Source organism: Neovison vison, chromosome 4 (genome assembly GCF_020171115.1).
Source record: "Neovison vison isolate M4711 chromosome 4, ASM_NN_V1, whole genome shotgun sequence".
Taxonomy (NCBI): domain Eukaryota; kingdom Metazoa; phylum Chordata; class Mammalia; order Carnivora; family Mustelidae; genus Neogale; species Neogale vison.
The window spans coordinates 141,737,971-141,753,163 of NC_058094.1; the positions used below are offsets into that span (position 1 = coordinate 141,737,971).

Sequence of the window (15,193 nt, forward strand, 5' to 3'; positions counted from 1 at the left end):
CCTCTTAAAAATGAATCTCAGACCAGCTCCGTCTACCAGGTGAAGGGCTGTGTTGCCATGTTTTCAAATACTTAGAAGCTCATTAGAAACCTACTGATTACACTGCCTTGCATTATTAGTCAGATATTCTAAATGGACTGTATGTAGGGGTATGTGTGTGTGTTCTAGCCTGTTTCAGAAGGGACTGAGGTCGGATGATCTGGGTACACAGAAGTCAAAATAACATTAATTTGAAGTGAGTAGAAAAAGGAAGGACAAAGGACATGATCACAGGCGGTTGGGATAAAGACCGGTTCAAGGCCATACATCACAAATGCTATGTACTTGCTGTGGGCCATCTTCAAATGTTTCTGTAGCCAAAAGGAAAATCAAACCCCTTACTTCACCCAATGGTCAGATGATTTTAAGAAACTTTTTGTGTAGGAGAAACACAGCCTTTCTGGAGACTATGACCTAACAGAGATTTTGCAAGAGGATCTCTATAAAAAGAGTACACTTTTTTGTAACATGGGGAGTAACAGCCTCAATAATACTCTTCGGATAGACGAAACAATTCTCTAGAAGAAACTAAACAGGGAGAGGAGAAGCCAGCTGGAAGGCTATTCTTGATAGATGTTTAAAAGTTATGGGGATCCAAAATCCACGCCCGTGAATCCCAATGCCTACGGATGACTGATGCTGGACCCTTCTCTGAGGCTGTCTTCTGGTGGATAGTATAGACTGAGCATCCTCGGGGGGGAGAGAGCAGGCTGAGCCTGACCTTATTATGGTCCAGGGTGCAAGTCCCAGGAGGGAATCCTTTCTCAATTCAGTGTGTTCCGGGCACGTCTGAGATATTGACAGATAAGCTTGTGGTCTCCCTATTGGCCTATAATAGGCATCTATTACAGGAATGTGTAGTTCATTAATGAAGCTCCAAGTGACTCCTTTGATTGCTCTCTACCCCCCTCCCCAGTACACCTTTTGCACTGCTTCAAACCAGATGCAAATTTCTTTCCTTGACCCAAATTTCACCCCACATTTCTGTCTATACCTGTGGCTTTCATACTGGGCGCCTGTACTTTTTGTTCCTAAATACGGATACCAAATACTGACTTCATGCGCCAGCTAATGCTATTCTTTCTGCCTGGATGTTCCTTCCCTTCCTGTATCTGCCCCGCAAAGTGCAATGGATCTTATCCATCAGGGCCTGGTAAGAACTAGGGAAAAACAGGACCTGGTGACCACAACAGAGCGGAGCAGGAGACTGAGAAGGTGCAGGCTGGCAGCCCGTTAAGTACAGGGGGTTCTCAGTGTAGACAAACCCAGGGTTACCACGTGGGGAAGGGCGGTCAGAGAGCAGGAATGGGGAATACCGGCGAGGAGGCCACAGTCCTCAGAAGTGTCAAGTGCTAGGGTCCCTGTGGCGGGGGTTAGGACAGTGCTTGAGTTTCCAGCAAGGCAACTGGCAGGTGGGGGCAGGGCCCTGCTCCTAAAGGCAGGTTAACAAGCAGGGCCATGCTGGAGAAACTGAGGCAGAGGCAGTTAAAAGAACCTGGGACCAAGAGGAGAGCAAGACGACAGCCGAGATCATTCTTAACCCAGGTCAGGACTCCGCAAGGAGATCGGGTGCAGGGACCTCACTGCCAGGGGTGGTAAAGCCGGCCCCCAAGATTAAAGTAACACCATGAATAAGTTCCAGAACTCTCTCCTATAAAATGCTTCTTAAGAGTGACATCTAGGGGCAAATGCCTTTTAAGTGTGCTCCTCGAGCTGCCTGCTTTGCATAGATGTGCCCGAGAAGGTGTTATCTGGCTCCCCAGCTTTCTTTTGCTTTATCTAACATGCATTTGCTCAGTGCCTACTGTGTGCCAAGAGCAGGCAGGAACTGACCCTCCGCCCTCTCCTCTCCACTCTGCAAATAGCTCCTGAGCCCTCCCTACATCTCAGACCCCACAAGAGGGATTCAGGTCAGACGGGGCCCGGCTGCCATAGCCTTGCCCGGACGGCAGTATGTGGTCCCAGGTGCCATGAAGGCACAGTGCAGGGCAAAGCACACGGCTGGGGGCCCCACCAGTGGGCGACTGCTCTGTTCGGAAGTGAGTGTGGGGGGTGTGCAGTGGGCTCCCGGAATGGAGCCTCCTGGGCAGGCTTCGATAATCAGATTTGATTCAAAGTGAGGTGAGAAGCCGCTGAACAGTTTATAGGGAGTAGCACTCTATCTATTGCTTCAGTTCAGGTTTTAACCAATGAATTTACAATCTTCTCCGAGGCCAAAGAGTAGAATAAAGGCAAAACGCTCAAATGTGGACAGTGTTCTTTTTGGAAGGTGGGTTTTCAGTATCTTCCTGATATTTTTAATATTTCACTGGCCTTAAAAAAACAACAACACATTTACCACCTTTAAAATTAGGAGAAAGCCCCCACGTTCTTAGATTAAAAAAAGAGGGAGCCAAATTTCATTTGCTAATGATATAAATGTATCTGTAGGTCACAGAGGTTCTAAAACCATTTAGTGAAATTTAAAGCACAGTGGTTCTCAAATCAATTGTCTGTGAGTAAAATGTGGTTTTCCTTTTCACCCTTCAGTAAGGGAGAGATTTTCCAAAAGAGAATTTATTTATCAAAACCGTCATCTTTGAAATGTTTCTGTTTAGCACGTGGCGTCCAGGACGCTGCTCCGAAGGCCAATGGGGGCCCTTGGGTTCAAACAGTCATCATGCTTTGGTTTTGTGCCTTTTTGTGTGATCACAGCTTGCTCCTGAAGTCGACCCGATTCTAGAAATAATTTATCAAGATGGTCCTGGGCTCAACAAGTATTTTGGAAAAAAGGGAGAGGGGCAATAAAGCATCGCCTTCCTCTTTCAGTTTCCGGCCTTCGAGCCTTCAGCCAGGAGCTAGGTATGTTTTCTCGTCTTATGGAGAAGGCTTGCCTCACCCTTAATGAAAAGTGGGTCAGCTTCTCTCCACCCTCCCTAACAGGTTACTCAAACGTGCTGTGTGCATTAATTAACCTCACCATTCTAAATTAGCGGTTTGCTGGAAATGAGGACACCTTTGATTCAAAATGTAAATATATACAACATTTTCTAGCCTACCTAAAAACGGTGGCTTTATTATACGAGATCCTGTAGCGCTATTTCGAGAGCTTAGAGACGTCCTCCCAGAGCCTGAAGGACTTTGTGTCAAAAGGGGAACATAAAACTAAGAAACAGAAAAACTTCTGGAGGGTTTCGTAGTATGTTAAAAAAAATAAATTGTCACAAGGCCTGAGTCAAATGATGAAAACCTGCTGCTCATCTTGGTCAGGCTGAAACATCAGGAAGCCTGGATATGAGATAATCGTATACACACGTGTCTGTGGCCAGCTTTTTCCCCTGTTGTGAGTGAGGTGCGGGGGACGAGCAGATAAAGAGGCAGGGTGGGGGGCAAGCAGGCAGAGCTCGGACCCCCCACCGCCCCTGCTCTTTCCTCAGAACAAGGCTACTCTTCTGCGTTTTGTACGTTGCTGTTGTGCTTGTGATCTCATGTCTAAGAGGGCTTATCAGCTTAAAAGCTTTCCAAGTTAGCAGACCCCTTGCAATATATACGTCCCACCGGGGGCTGCCGGGTGTTGGATTTTGGCTGTGGTCTTGGCACTGGGAAGAGCATTCTACCCATTCTGCTTAGATAATCCCTTCCTGCTCCTGCTGTTACGGAAGAGGAACCCCAGGTTCTGAACAGATGAGTTCTCTGTATCACACGCAGAGATACTAAGTAGAGGGCTAGGATTCAAGCTCATTTGTCAGCTCCAAAGCCATCCTTCAGCCATAGTACTGTTCTGGATCTGAGTTTAAGGCTCGCAGGTACTTAAACCGTAGGCCAGTACTCTAGAACACAGATACGTCAGTTCTGTAAAATTTACAAAGGTATGTTTTTAGCAGTGCACACTGCCTAGAGGTCACTTTGGTGAAGGAGGTTTTAGCGGTTTGGGAAGACAGCTTTAGTCACAACAGGTGGCGCAGTGGTCCCGGACAGAGAGACTAGTGCAAAGGCTCCCTGCAGAGTTTTGTTGCTTTGGGTAGAAGCTGCCTGGGACGAGGAGTGACCTTTCCTTGGCCTTCCACGTCCCAAATCTTCATTAAAGACTATTCTGAAGCATAACAATGAATAAGAGTAAAGGGGGAAGTCCTGCTGGGATTTTAGGGGTGGCACAGACACTGTGGGGTCCATAGGAACATCAGAGACGGGCAGTCATTCTGGGGAAAACCACTGACCGAGAGAAAGAGAACACACACAGAGACAGCAGGAAAGCCTGTCAGAGAGGACGGACTCCTGTGTGCCCGACTCTCAGTGGCATGACTGCGGCTGTGCTTGAGGCCCCTTGGGTGCGCCCCCTCCTCTGGGGTCCCCCTCTTCTTTAAATGGTAAAGATCTTCCAGGTTTGGGGTTTTTTTTGGGGAACCATTTTTCTCTTCCAGGAAGTTGTCAAAAAACATGGTTTTTAACGTTGAAGAAAAACAGGACTGAAATGTGTCAAATCCCTTGAAATAGTCTGAAACCCAGTTGAGTTCACACAGAAACACACACACACACACACACACACACGCACACCCCCAACATCCTAAGACATCTGGCCGCAGAGATCTCAGTCTCTCTGACAACACTCGTGGAACCGTGGGAGAATTAAGTCCTGTAATCAGATGGAAATCAGCCAGGAGAACAAACAAGAACAGACAGCTTTCAAAACAATGCGTATCTCCCAGTTCCTGTTGCGCTGAGTTGCGGGGCCTGGGCCACCTCCCAAGGATCCCAGGGGACTCAAGAAGAGACTCCGGAAAAAAGGTTTGTTCCTGAAATGCTAATTGCAAACCAGGCTGTGCTGAAGAGGCCCTAAGGCTGAGGGTGAGGGACGGGGGTGGGGTCTCCAGAGGGGACCCAAGCACAGGTGCCGGTCAAGTCACACTCTTGACCTCCCTGGTCTGTTTCGTGCACGTATTTCATGCAGCCCGTCGCGTAGTCATTTTCACTTCTATTCCTTCACAGTTACTAAGTTTGCAAATGCCAAAATGTTCCTCCTCGGGTGCTTGAAATATTTGCTAGTCAAATGTGGATGGAGACCAGGAAGGAATATAAAAGCAAGGAGGACGTGAACGCCCCGGGGAGACGGGCTGACCCGTGTCAGAGCCCGCTGACCAGTGAGTAGGCTGTGTCAGAGCTGGGCGCACCCCCTGCACACACACTGACAGGATTTCGAATGAGAGAAGGGACTGTCCTTCACACACATGAGACAAGAGTCCAGGGGTGCGGCCACCATGCCCTCTGTCAGTACTCTGAAAAAGACACACCTGTCGCAGACATCAAGAGAAGCTCCCAATTGTTGGAGAGTCCTGAAAGGGACACGCAAGATTTGGATTTTCTAGGCCCTGGCTTGAATAGAGAAAGAAATATTCGGAGGGGCTCCCCGGTCAAGCCCCCCTTCAGTACAGGGGCCATCCCGGTGTTCTGGATCTGCCTGTCCCTGGATTACGGAATGCTTTCACCTGCCGTTTGGTTTGGGATGGGAGGTGACAGAGGAATGGGATCGTGTACGTGGGGATGGAACGGAGGAAACAGGGAGGACTGGGTGCCTCTGCCAGAGAGGGTGGGCAGAAAAGCCTTAGTGGAGCTGAGGGGGGCAGGGCTGCTGGGCTGGGCAGGCACTCTCCGGTTGGTGTTCCCGGAGGCCATGCAGGAGGAGGCCAATTACCTGAAATTTCTGGAAGTGTAGGCTTGTCTTCTTTCCAGAAGTTCCCATCACAAACAGGAAGTCTGGGGTTAGCACAAACGGCACTCTTTCTTTATTAATGCCCAGGAAACTTTTGTAATTCCCAAGAATGTGTCCAAAGTCAATATGAAATAGGTTTCCTTCGGAGAAGAAAATGTCGGACATCATTACACTGGCACAATGGCTTGTAACAACACTCTGGTTTGTTTATTTCCTGGAGTATTTTTTCAAGTTGCCTGAAAATGAGCTATCTTGGGTGAGAGAGCTATTTTTACCCTGTTTTAGAGGCTTGTGATATTTTTCGGCTTAGCAGGTGTGCGTAGTAGTAACCACAAAGCACTCTTTGAACCAAGTGTGTTTTTGATATCCTCTGGTGTTCTTTAAATGACAGCCAAATGCCATTAAAAAAAAAATCCTTGACTCGTCTCAGAATTATTCTTAGAAATGGAAGTCTACACTCTCAGGCTAATCTGCCATCGTTATACCCGGGACCCTCTTATGCCCTTTATGGGACTCGGGAGAGAAGGCGGGTTGGTGCTGCTTGGGGGAAGGGCATTCCTCTTTTACTTTGGAGTAGCCCCACAGAAATAAACCATTTTGAATCTCCTTTGGGTCCATTTCTACCACTGTCACTATTACCACCACAATGACCACCATCTCCTCTCATTTACGTAGCCCGTATTGCACGTCTGGTCCATAAGTACATGACATCTTTTGCTTCCGACAGAGAGGAAGCAGTTTACCCCCATCTGGTGCCTTTTCCAGGCTCCACTCTTAAACTGGTCCAGATTTCTTAGAGAACCCTTTTCTGGCACGGTAGCCAGTACTGACCACTGTCAGGGCAGTCAGCGAACTGGTGACGAGGGGTAGGTTAGGAAGGCAGAGCGCTTCCGATGGAAGGACATCTGGGAGTTCTTGTCGTCACTTCCCTGCTGTGTCTGGCACTACTGATCACACCCGCTGTCACCAGCTTCTGGGATATGTCCCCACCCAAGCTTTCTAGCTACTCTCTGGCTTTTCCTTCTGAAGTCTCATTTCTGGCATCATCTTCCGTTATTCACTCCTGGGTTCTGTCTGGGAGTGATCACGGTGTCTATGTCCCTGCACGGTAATGACTTCTAGATGTGTGCTCTCACATGGACCTCTGCTTAAATATTGCTCTGTGCCGAGGGGAGGGGAGAGGGGGAGTTAGTACTAGTTCAGTGGGGACAGTGTTTCCGCTGGGGAAGGCGAGAAGGTTCTGGCGATGGGTGGTGATGGTTGTGCAGCAGTGGAAATGTATTTAATGCTGTTTAACTGTACACTTAAAACTGGTCAAAATGGTAAATTCTGTTATATATATTCTACCGTGATAGAAAAATGATAATAAATAAACTCACCTGTCTCCGTGATCATAATATTGTCGTTGTGCCTGTCGCCTATTCCAAGAACAAAGGTAGCCACACAGTAGCCAGCGCAGGAATAAACAAATCTCTCCACGGCTGCCTGAAACTAATGCAAAGGCATCCGGGCATTAGCTGTGTTCTAACCACAAAGAACAGTGCACCCCAATGACAGGTGACTTCCAAAAAGGACAGTTCTGGGAACTGTTTTCAGAGAGCAAATGGGTTGCCCCCGATTTCATTAGCGTTCTATGAACTGCCAACTTGGTCACCGCTCTCCTTACAATTTAGGTGAAGATTCAGTGACTCACGAGAGCGGGGAGAGGAAACAAGAGTCAGGGAGCAACAGTCGATCAAAGGGTTCATTTCCGCACCGCTTGCCAGCAACTCCACAGAACCCATAATGGTTCCTCCTTCATCCGTAAACGTATGTTTTGCTTGTGACCACTCCCAGTAGGCACGGGTTCACAAATCCACGTGTACAGCCGCCTAATAAATGCTGCTAGTTATATTTCCTCCCCAAAAGGCTGCTAACCATGCAAATGAGAAGGGCTAATCTGGCGCAGCAGAACTTGAAGCTACAGCCAAGCAGCCCAAGCACGCAGCTTGTGAAGGACGCAGCATATGTCCTTCAGAAAGATGCTGGAACTGACATTTGCCGCATCCATAATTCACCGTTTAGATGGGAGGGCGGGGGCGGGTGTGTAAATTACAAGTTCGCTGATAGGATAGGTGGCGTTTCCCAGGGAAGAAGGGGCTGATAACACATGTTTCTGCTGAACAACAACAATGGACTGTCCTAAAAAGTGCCAACACATCATTTCATAGAACCAAATTTGATGCAAAGCGTGCCTGATAATCAAAGGAGAAACAAATGCTCACAGCATTCTGAATGGAGCGTTTGACACCAATCTGCCGTGTCCCATGGGAAGGTGCTTAAAACCCTCTTGGCCTCACGAGGACAGGATTTTCCCCAACATCAGGAGGTGTGACACTGGTAGATGCTTTGAAAATGTGAACCCATTATTGCTACATAAATGACCAGCTTGCAAGGAGCCTTTGGTGCTGCAGAAAGCAGGAGCTCACCTTTTCTTCAATGGGGCATTTTTCTTTGAGCCAGTGATTCAGGACCTCATCTTTGAATGCACCTGTGTTGCCCACTGTGCTTTGCTGAATTTTGGCAATTGTTGTGGCATCTTTCACGATCTCGATCATTCCTACAGGAGGCACAGAATCTGATGTAAACTGGGACCTGGTGCCTGACCCAGGGGTGAAAGGTTCTGTCTTTGTCGATGGGGGTTGGGGACAGAAGGCTTTTCAACCAGGGGGCTATTTTCCAGGTTTGTGCTTTTGGTTTTCTTAGGAAGGACAGGAAGTAAAGGAGGAGGAGGGAGGAAGTTGTGTGGGACCTGCTTTTGGTGTCCCTGAATGAAAAAAGAGGAAAGCTGGTTTTGAAAAGTCATAAGTAAAAAGCACTTATGTGCTGAGCATAGGAGTTTGGCAAATGGTGCCTTTTCCTTTTTTTAATCCCAGGGTCAAATGGAAGTGGTTTTATACAGTTCTCAGATCAGAAGCTTGAATAAAAATATGTGTGGCTGAAAAAAAAAAAAAGTTAAATGTCTATAAAAGCACCGAAGAGATGACTACATAATCACTTCAATAATGTGAATTCTAAGATACTAAAGTAAGTGACAGATCTTTCCATCTATTTTTAAATGTTATTTGTGAGAGAGACGTTTAATGTGCAGTGAAACGAGTTACAGTTTAGACATGGAGAAGTAGAGAGGAGGGAATAAGTTCTTACTAAAATCATTGCCATGTATAGTCACAGGACTGGAATCCCACACTTGTGTATTTCCAACAGATCCACATTAACTCGAGTCACATGCACCAGCCTTGGAACACTGCCTTCCTTTTTATATGTATTATGTGTGTAATTTCACAGGTATTAAATGCCTACACAAAAGGGCTTAGGATCCCTTGAAGTGAGCTGAGCAGTACATTCATCTCCCGAGGTGACCACATACCTATTTTGTCCCCAGTTGAAATGCAACCATATGGCAGGAGGCACAGATCCAAAGATTCAGTCTCCCAAATGGATTCCATGATTCGTAAAATCTGGACAGTGAACACAAAAAAGTCTCCATTAGAAATCTATATTTGCTTAATGTCTTTTTCTTCTCCCTTAAAAAGCCCCACAATCTTATCTGGTAACATGAAATATGTATGTTAACGTACACTCTATAAATAACAGCCGTACTTTATTTATAATGGGTGCTCTGAAATTCCCCTTCCTTGGGGGCCTCTAAGTTCAGTCCCTGAGATGTCCTCTGGGGAAGAGGGTGAATGGATTTTGAGTGGGGAGATGTGGTAATGACGTTTTAGCTATTCTGGGGTTATGGTCTGCTCTGCCGTTCTTACGAGTTTTTATCCATAAGGCACGCTTGGGCTAACCCAAGACAACAGGAGCAGTGCTGAAAATGCTGGCAAATTGACTGAGTGCTGTTCTAGGTCTTTCCTTTGCATTTACCCTCTCACGGGAGTATGATTATCATTTCCATTCTGCAGGATGGAGAGACTAAGGCTTCCTGAGCTCTTGTAAGCAGCATGCCTCAGCATCAAAACAAAACATAAAAGGCAAGTGCAAACCTCCCCGCAATTTGAGAGGAATGGCACAGTGATGCGAGTTCTTGTCTTCGAATAATTCAAAGGAGTCTGCAGATTTATGGGAAATGCAACAAACCTCCAAGAGGTTTGAAGGATTTCTTTTTCTTTCTTTCTTTTGAATACTTCTGAGACAATACACCTAGGATTCTTGAAAAGAGAGCAAAAGGTATTATCGCTTCCGTATCAGAAATAAGTACGAGCAGAAACGGAGAGAACGAAACACAACCAGTTTTTAAGCAGGCCACATTTAGCTCAATGAGGTCTGCCTATTTTAAAAAAACCACACTAAAGATTAGAACTTATGTTACTTCTACAATGGTGAGCTAGAATATGGAGAATATTACTTTACCGGTTTGCAAACCTAAAGTTGATCCAGAAACGTTAGACAATATGGAAGATGGCCAACATCGATTACCATCTGCCTTCTGCTCTAGTAATCCATTCACTCCTGCTGTTTAACTGCATGAGTTCTGAAATCACCTGCCTGTTCTTCTTCTCTCTTTCCTGTCAAATCCTTCACTTGGGTTTGCAGATGTGGATGTGTATCAGAGTCTATGGGTCTCTAAGGAGAGCACCTGTGGGTGCACATCTATGTCTATAAATATACATAAAGGGGATGCCAGGGGGGCTGAAGAGATCTGTATTTTATGTTATCGCGGTAGGAATATGGTGTGCACAAGAAGGGCACGGGGAGGGAGACCCATCTGGCCCCATGCAGAGGCTGGCTGTGCATCTTCTCATGGATGGATGGAACGGGGCTGTTCCCTGATCGTGCATCGAATAGTCCGCAGTCATGCTCCCCGCTGTGGAAACTGTTACAGAATCCTGGCTCACCGTGTGTGGATGGAATAGGAGAGTGGGAATGGAAGTCATGGGGGCATTTTTTAGCTCTAACACAGAATTCTTTTTTCAGGTAACTGAGCAAAAATTTCCTTAGCGGTGGCGTACCTGTAAAATCAGCATGTCTTGGCGCAGGTCATCGCCGTGTTTAAAGATAATTCCAATCGTTTCGCTGGATAGGGCTGTGGGGTCGGCACATTTAAACTCAAGCCACAGCGGCTTCTTCTTGGAGGCCATCACTTTACATTTTTCAATCTGTAAGGAAAGGGTCATGTGTTTCCAACACATAATGAATACGTGTTGTGGAGATACAAATCCTCTTGCAAGGCGCCATTACAAACAACCAGTACGGCATCCTAGCTGGAAAATGATGTTTAATGATTTGGGTGAAAACACAGAAAGGATTCCAACCAAATCTGGAAATGTACTATAAGAGCAAGTCATAGTACCTGAAAGCAAGAGTTCTCAGACTGTGTTCCAAGGAACCCTCAGAGTTTGTGGAGGTACCCAAGAGGCAGTGGCAGATGCCATCTGTATACCCACCTCCAAGGGCCCTGGTACTCCCATGTGCCATTTATCCAAGCCCAACAAATACTAGTAGATGAAATGTAAAGAAAACCATACCAAGGCCCATCATCATCAAATTGCTGGAAACCACGGTGCTAAAAAAGAAAATCTTAAAAGCATCTTAGGGAAAAAAGACATGTACAGAAACCAAAGATAAGAATGATAGGAGAATTACTGTCAGAAAATATGCAAGCCAGAAGAAAATGCTGCTGAAAGGGAGGGAAAAAAAATCACCCTAGAATTTGATATTTAGGGGAAACATCTTCTGAAAAAATGAAGGTGGGATAAAAAGGTTTCCTAGACAAACATAAGCTGAAAGAATTTCTAGCCAGAAGACCTGCATTATAAGAAGTATTTAAGGCTGAAAGAAAACAATACCAGAGGGACACAGGAACCGATACAAAGAAATAAAGAGTCCCAAATGTGGTTAAGTATGTGGGTAAATATAAAAAATGTTTAATCTCTTAAATCTGCTCAATGTATTCTTAACTATTTAAAGCAATAATAACAATAGCTATTATTATTATTGGGTTTATAACATATGTGGGAGTTAAAGGCATGACAAAATAGTGCAAAGGATGGGAGGAGTGTAATGGAAATATACTGTTGTAAGATTCTTAGGCAAATATGGAGTGGTTTATCATCTGAATGTAACCCAGAGCACGCGGTATTGATATAAGGATATCTATTTATTTATTTATTTATCTTAGAGCAAGTGGGAGGAGGGACAGAGGGAGAGGGAGAGAGAGAATGCCAAACTCCTCCAATGAGTGCAGAGCCTGATGCAGGTCTTAATCTCCTGACTCTGATATCATGACCTAAGCCCAAATCAAGAGTCGGAAGCTCAACACATTGAGCCACCCAGACTCCCCAAGGATAGATATTTAGATCAATGAAGTGGATTGGAAAATCTAGATATAGGCCCTCTGAAATATGGTCAGTTGATATCTGACAAAAGTGCCAAGGTATTTCAACAGGAAAAGGTTAGTCTTTTCCATGGATGGGGCCAGAAAAGTCAGATATTTGATTCTAAAAAAACCCACACCTGATCTTTACTTCCAACTCCACACAAAAATTAACTCAAAATGGGTCAAAGACTTACATATAAGAGTGAAAACCATGAAACTTCTAGGAAAAAAAGGATTTGTCACGTTGAATTAGGCAGTATTTCTCAGCTTGGCCCTGCTGCCATTTTGGGCTAGATCATTCATTGTTGGGAGGCTGTTCTGTGCACTGTAGGATAGTAAACAGCATCCCTGGTCTCTGCCCACTAGATGCCAGCAGCATTGTTCCAGTTGTGACCATAAAAAATAGCTCCAGACATTACCATATGTATGTGTTTTTGTTGGGGGGTGTCACACCTGGTTGAGAATTACTGGATAAAGCAGATGTTTCATAGGACACACACACACAAAAACTATAAAAAAGTGATAAGTTAGGCTTAATTGAAACTAAACCCTCTTCTCTTTGAAATACACTACTAAGAAAATGAAAAGGCAAGCCATGGACCGTTATTCATAAAATATATACCTGATAAAGAAAAAAGGATCTGTAGCCAGAATATATAAATAACTCAAAAATAAGAAGGCAACCCACATTTAAAAAAAAAAAAGGTGGGAACAGAAACTTCTCAAAAAAATAAATAAGCATATGGACATTGGGGAGGGTATTGCTATGGTGAGTGCTGTGAAGTGTGTAAACCTGGTGATTCACAGACCTGTACCACTGGGGCTAATAATACATTATATGTTAATAAAAGACAAACAAAAAAAACTTGGGGAAAAAAATAAGCACACAAGAAGATACTCCACATCATTAGAGAAATGGAGATAAAAGCAACAGGGTGATACCAGTTCACCATTGGAATGGCTAAAATTAAAAATTGGTGATAGTAAGTGTTGGCAAGGATGAGGGACAATTGGAACTCACAATGCTGGTGGGAAAATAAAATGGTACAGTCACTTTGTGAAAACCAGTGTGGCGGTGTCTTATAAAATGAAACACACATGTACCATGACTCCACTGCCTTGCTGTTAAATACTTCCTCAAGAGGTGAATGGAAAACAAGTCATAGTATATCTGGACAGGGGAATACCACTCAGTCATAAAAACAGGAAGAGAATGTTGACACACACAGTGACGTGGATGGATCTCAAAAGCACTATGCTAAGGAAAAGTATCCAGAAACAAATACCACACAGTGTATGATTCTACCTCATGAAGTTCTAGGAAAAGTAAAATGATGTGGCAGGGGCAGATTTGTTGTCTAGGATGGGGGATGGCAGGAGGGAAGGTCTAATTGCAAAGGCACATGAAAGGACCCTTCCTACGACATCTCTTTGGAAATGTTCTCTATCCTGATCGTGGTGGTGGTTATATTTGTCAAAACTCATTGCACCGTACACTTCAAATGAGTGAGTTTTATTGTACGTGAATGATTCCTTAAGAGAGCTGATTTAAAACCAAGTGGTTGGGAAACGCCTGGTGTGGAGGTTTTGAGCAGCTAGTACGTAGAGAACACCTTGACAAGAACCCTGTTGGGGACTTTCCAGCTTCTCTGTCTCTACATACATGTTAGCTCTGACCCACTGGGCCCTGTAAAGCGTGCACAGACAGCTTCAAGACACAAAGACACTTGGGGACATCAGGGTGATACCTACCACTAAGGCTCCCGCCTTCAGTCCAGGATCATACGGCACTCTAAAGCTTTTGGGGAGATTCGCATTCTGCAGGTTTTCAAGCTTTTGCTTAAGTTGTGAAATAACTGTAATTGTCAAAAGCACACAAAAGTTACGTAAGTTCAGGGAGTCACCGATTTTATCTAGAACATTTCCTGAGGCCACATCTCTTCATAACATTCTATCCATTTGGTCTGCTGTGGAGCCGGAACCCAGGGCATTGGCTTCTGTCTTTGAGGAACTAACCATAATCAGGCTTATTATTTTTTAAAAGATTTTATTTATTTATTTGACAGACAGAGATCACAAGTAGGCAGAGAGGCAGGCAGAGAGAGAGGAGGGGAAGCAGGCTCCCCGCCGAGCAGGGAGCCTGATGCGAGGCTTGATCCCAGGATGCCAGGATCATGACCTGCACTGAAGGCAGAGGTTTAACCCACTGAGCCACCCAGGCACCCCTAAATCAGGCTTATTGTGAGCAATGTGACCGTGATGCATGATACAGCAGAGGACAGAAGCGTGGGAGTGCCTCTGTGGGATCCCAAGCCAGTCAGGTAAGGGAGGATACCTTGAGGGTAATGCTAAGGAATGAATACTGTAGTTTTCGTTCCAATGTGAAACTCTCAACTGCCATGTGGTTTGGGGAACAGACATTTAAAGACTGTTTGAAATGCCATTCGGTTAGAGTTCTGTAAATTCTTTTCAAAAGAGGAAGCTAGGATATGTGGAGACAACGTGATAGCCTCAAAATTCAAGAGTTCTTCAGAATTCTAAAGTCTAAGTCAAAATATGTAGGTTAAAATGACTTCCTGGATACCATACTGGAGGCCAGAAAAAGTGCTTCCCTTTCTTATTTGCAATGCAAAAAGATGATTATTACCATTATTATGTTTTAGGGGAGAGTACTACTGGTGTATTGGAAAAGAATCAAAGGGGAAAAGTGGAGATTTGGAATATTAAGTTTAAAATACTGGCTGAGTATGTTAGAGTGTGTCCACCTGGGGCCATAGTGCTGGGTCTAGGTATACACAAATGAGTAAAACATAGCCCCTTGTTTCAAGGCTCATGAAATTTACCAGACCAGAAAGACATGTTAATGACTCTAATTTAATACCGTATCAACCCAAAGCTATGGGAATACAGAGAAAGAGTGATTAATTTTCCTAGAGGCAGGGGCAGGATTTCTTAGGGATAAGAAGATCATTTTGGAAATGACTTCAGAGAGGAGATGTATAAATCCACGGACATAAATAAATAAATAAATAAATGTATGTGTGTGTGTGTGTGTGTGTGTGTGTATATATATACACACACACACACACACACACACACATTTT

The 15,193-nt window shown here is 44.9% G+C and overlaps 1 protein-coding gene across 3 annotated transcripts in view; it reads right to left on the bottom strand.

Moving 5' to 3' along the window:
* The window catches only part of PIK3CG (phosphatidylinositol-4,5-bisphosphate 3-kinase catalytic subunit gamma), a 34,591-nt gene that overhangs the window by 7,037 nt on the left and 12,361 nt on the right, over positions 1 to 15,193 (bottom strand). For all 3 annotated transcript variants that reach the window (XM_044245817.1, XM_044245819.1, XM_044245818.1), the window contains 6 exons: positions 13,842 to 13,945; positions 10,723 to 10,869; positions 9,135 to 9,225; positions 8,194 to 8,324; positions 7,105 to 7,216; positions 5,708 to 5,865 (listed from right to left, as the gene is read on the bottom strand). In XM_044245817.1, the coding sequence (XP_044101752.1) occupies positions 5,708 to 5,865; positions 7,105 to 7,216; positions 8,194 to 8,324; positions 9,135 to 9,225; positions 10,723 to 10,869; positions 13,842 to 13,945 (743 nt within the window). The remainder of the gene's footprint in view (positions 1 to 5,707; positions 5,866 to 7,104; positions 7,217 to 8,193; positions 8,325 to 9,134; positions 9,226 to 10,722; positions 10,870 to 13,841; positions 13,946 to 15,193) is intronic.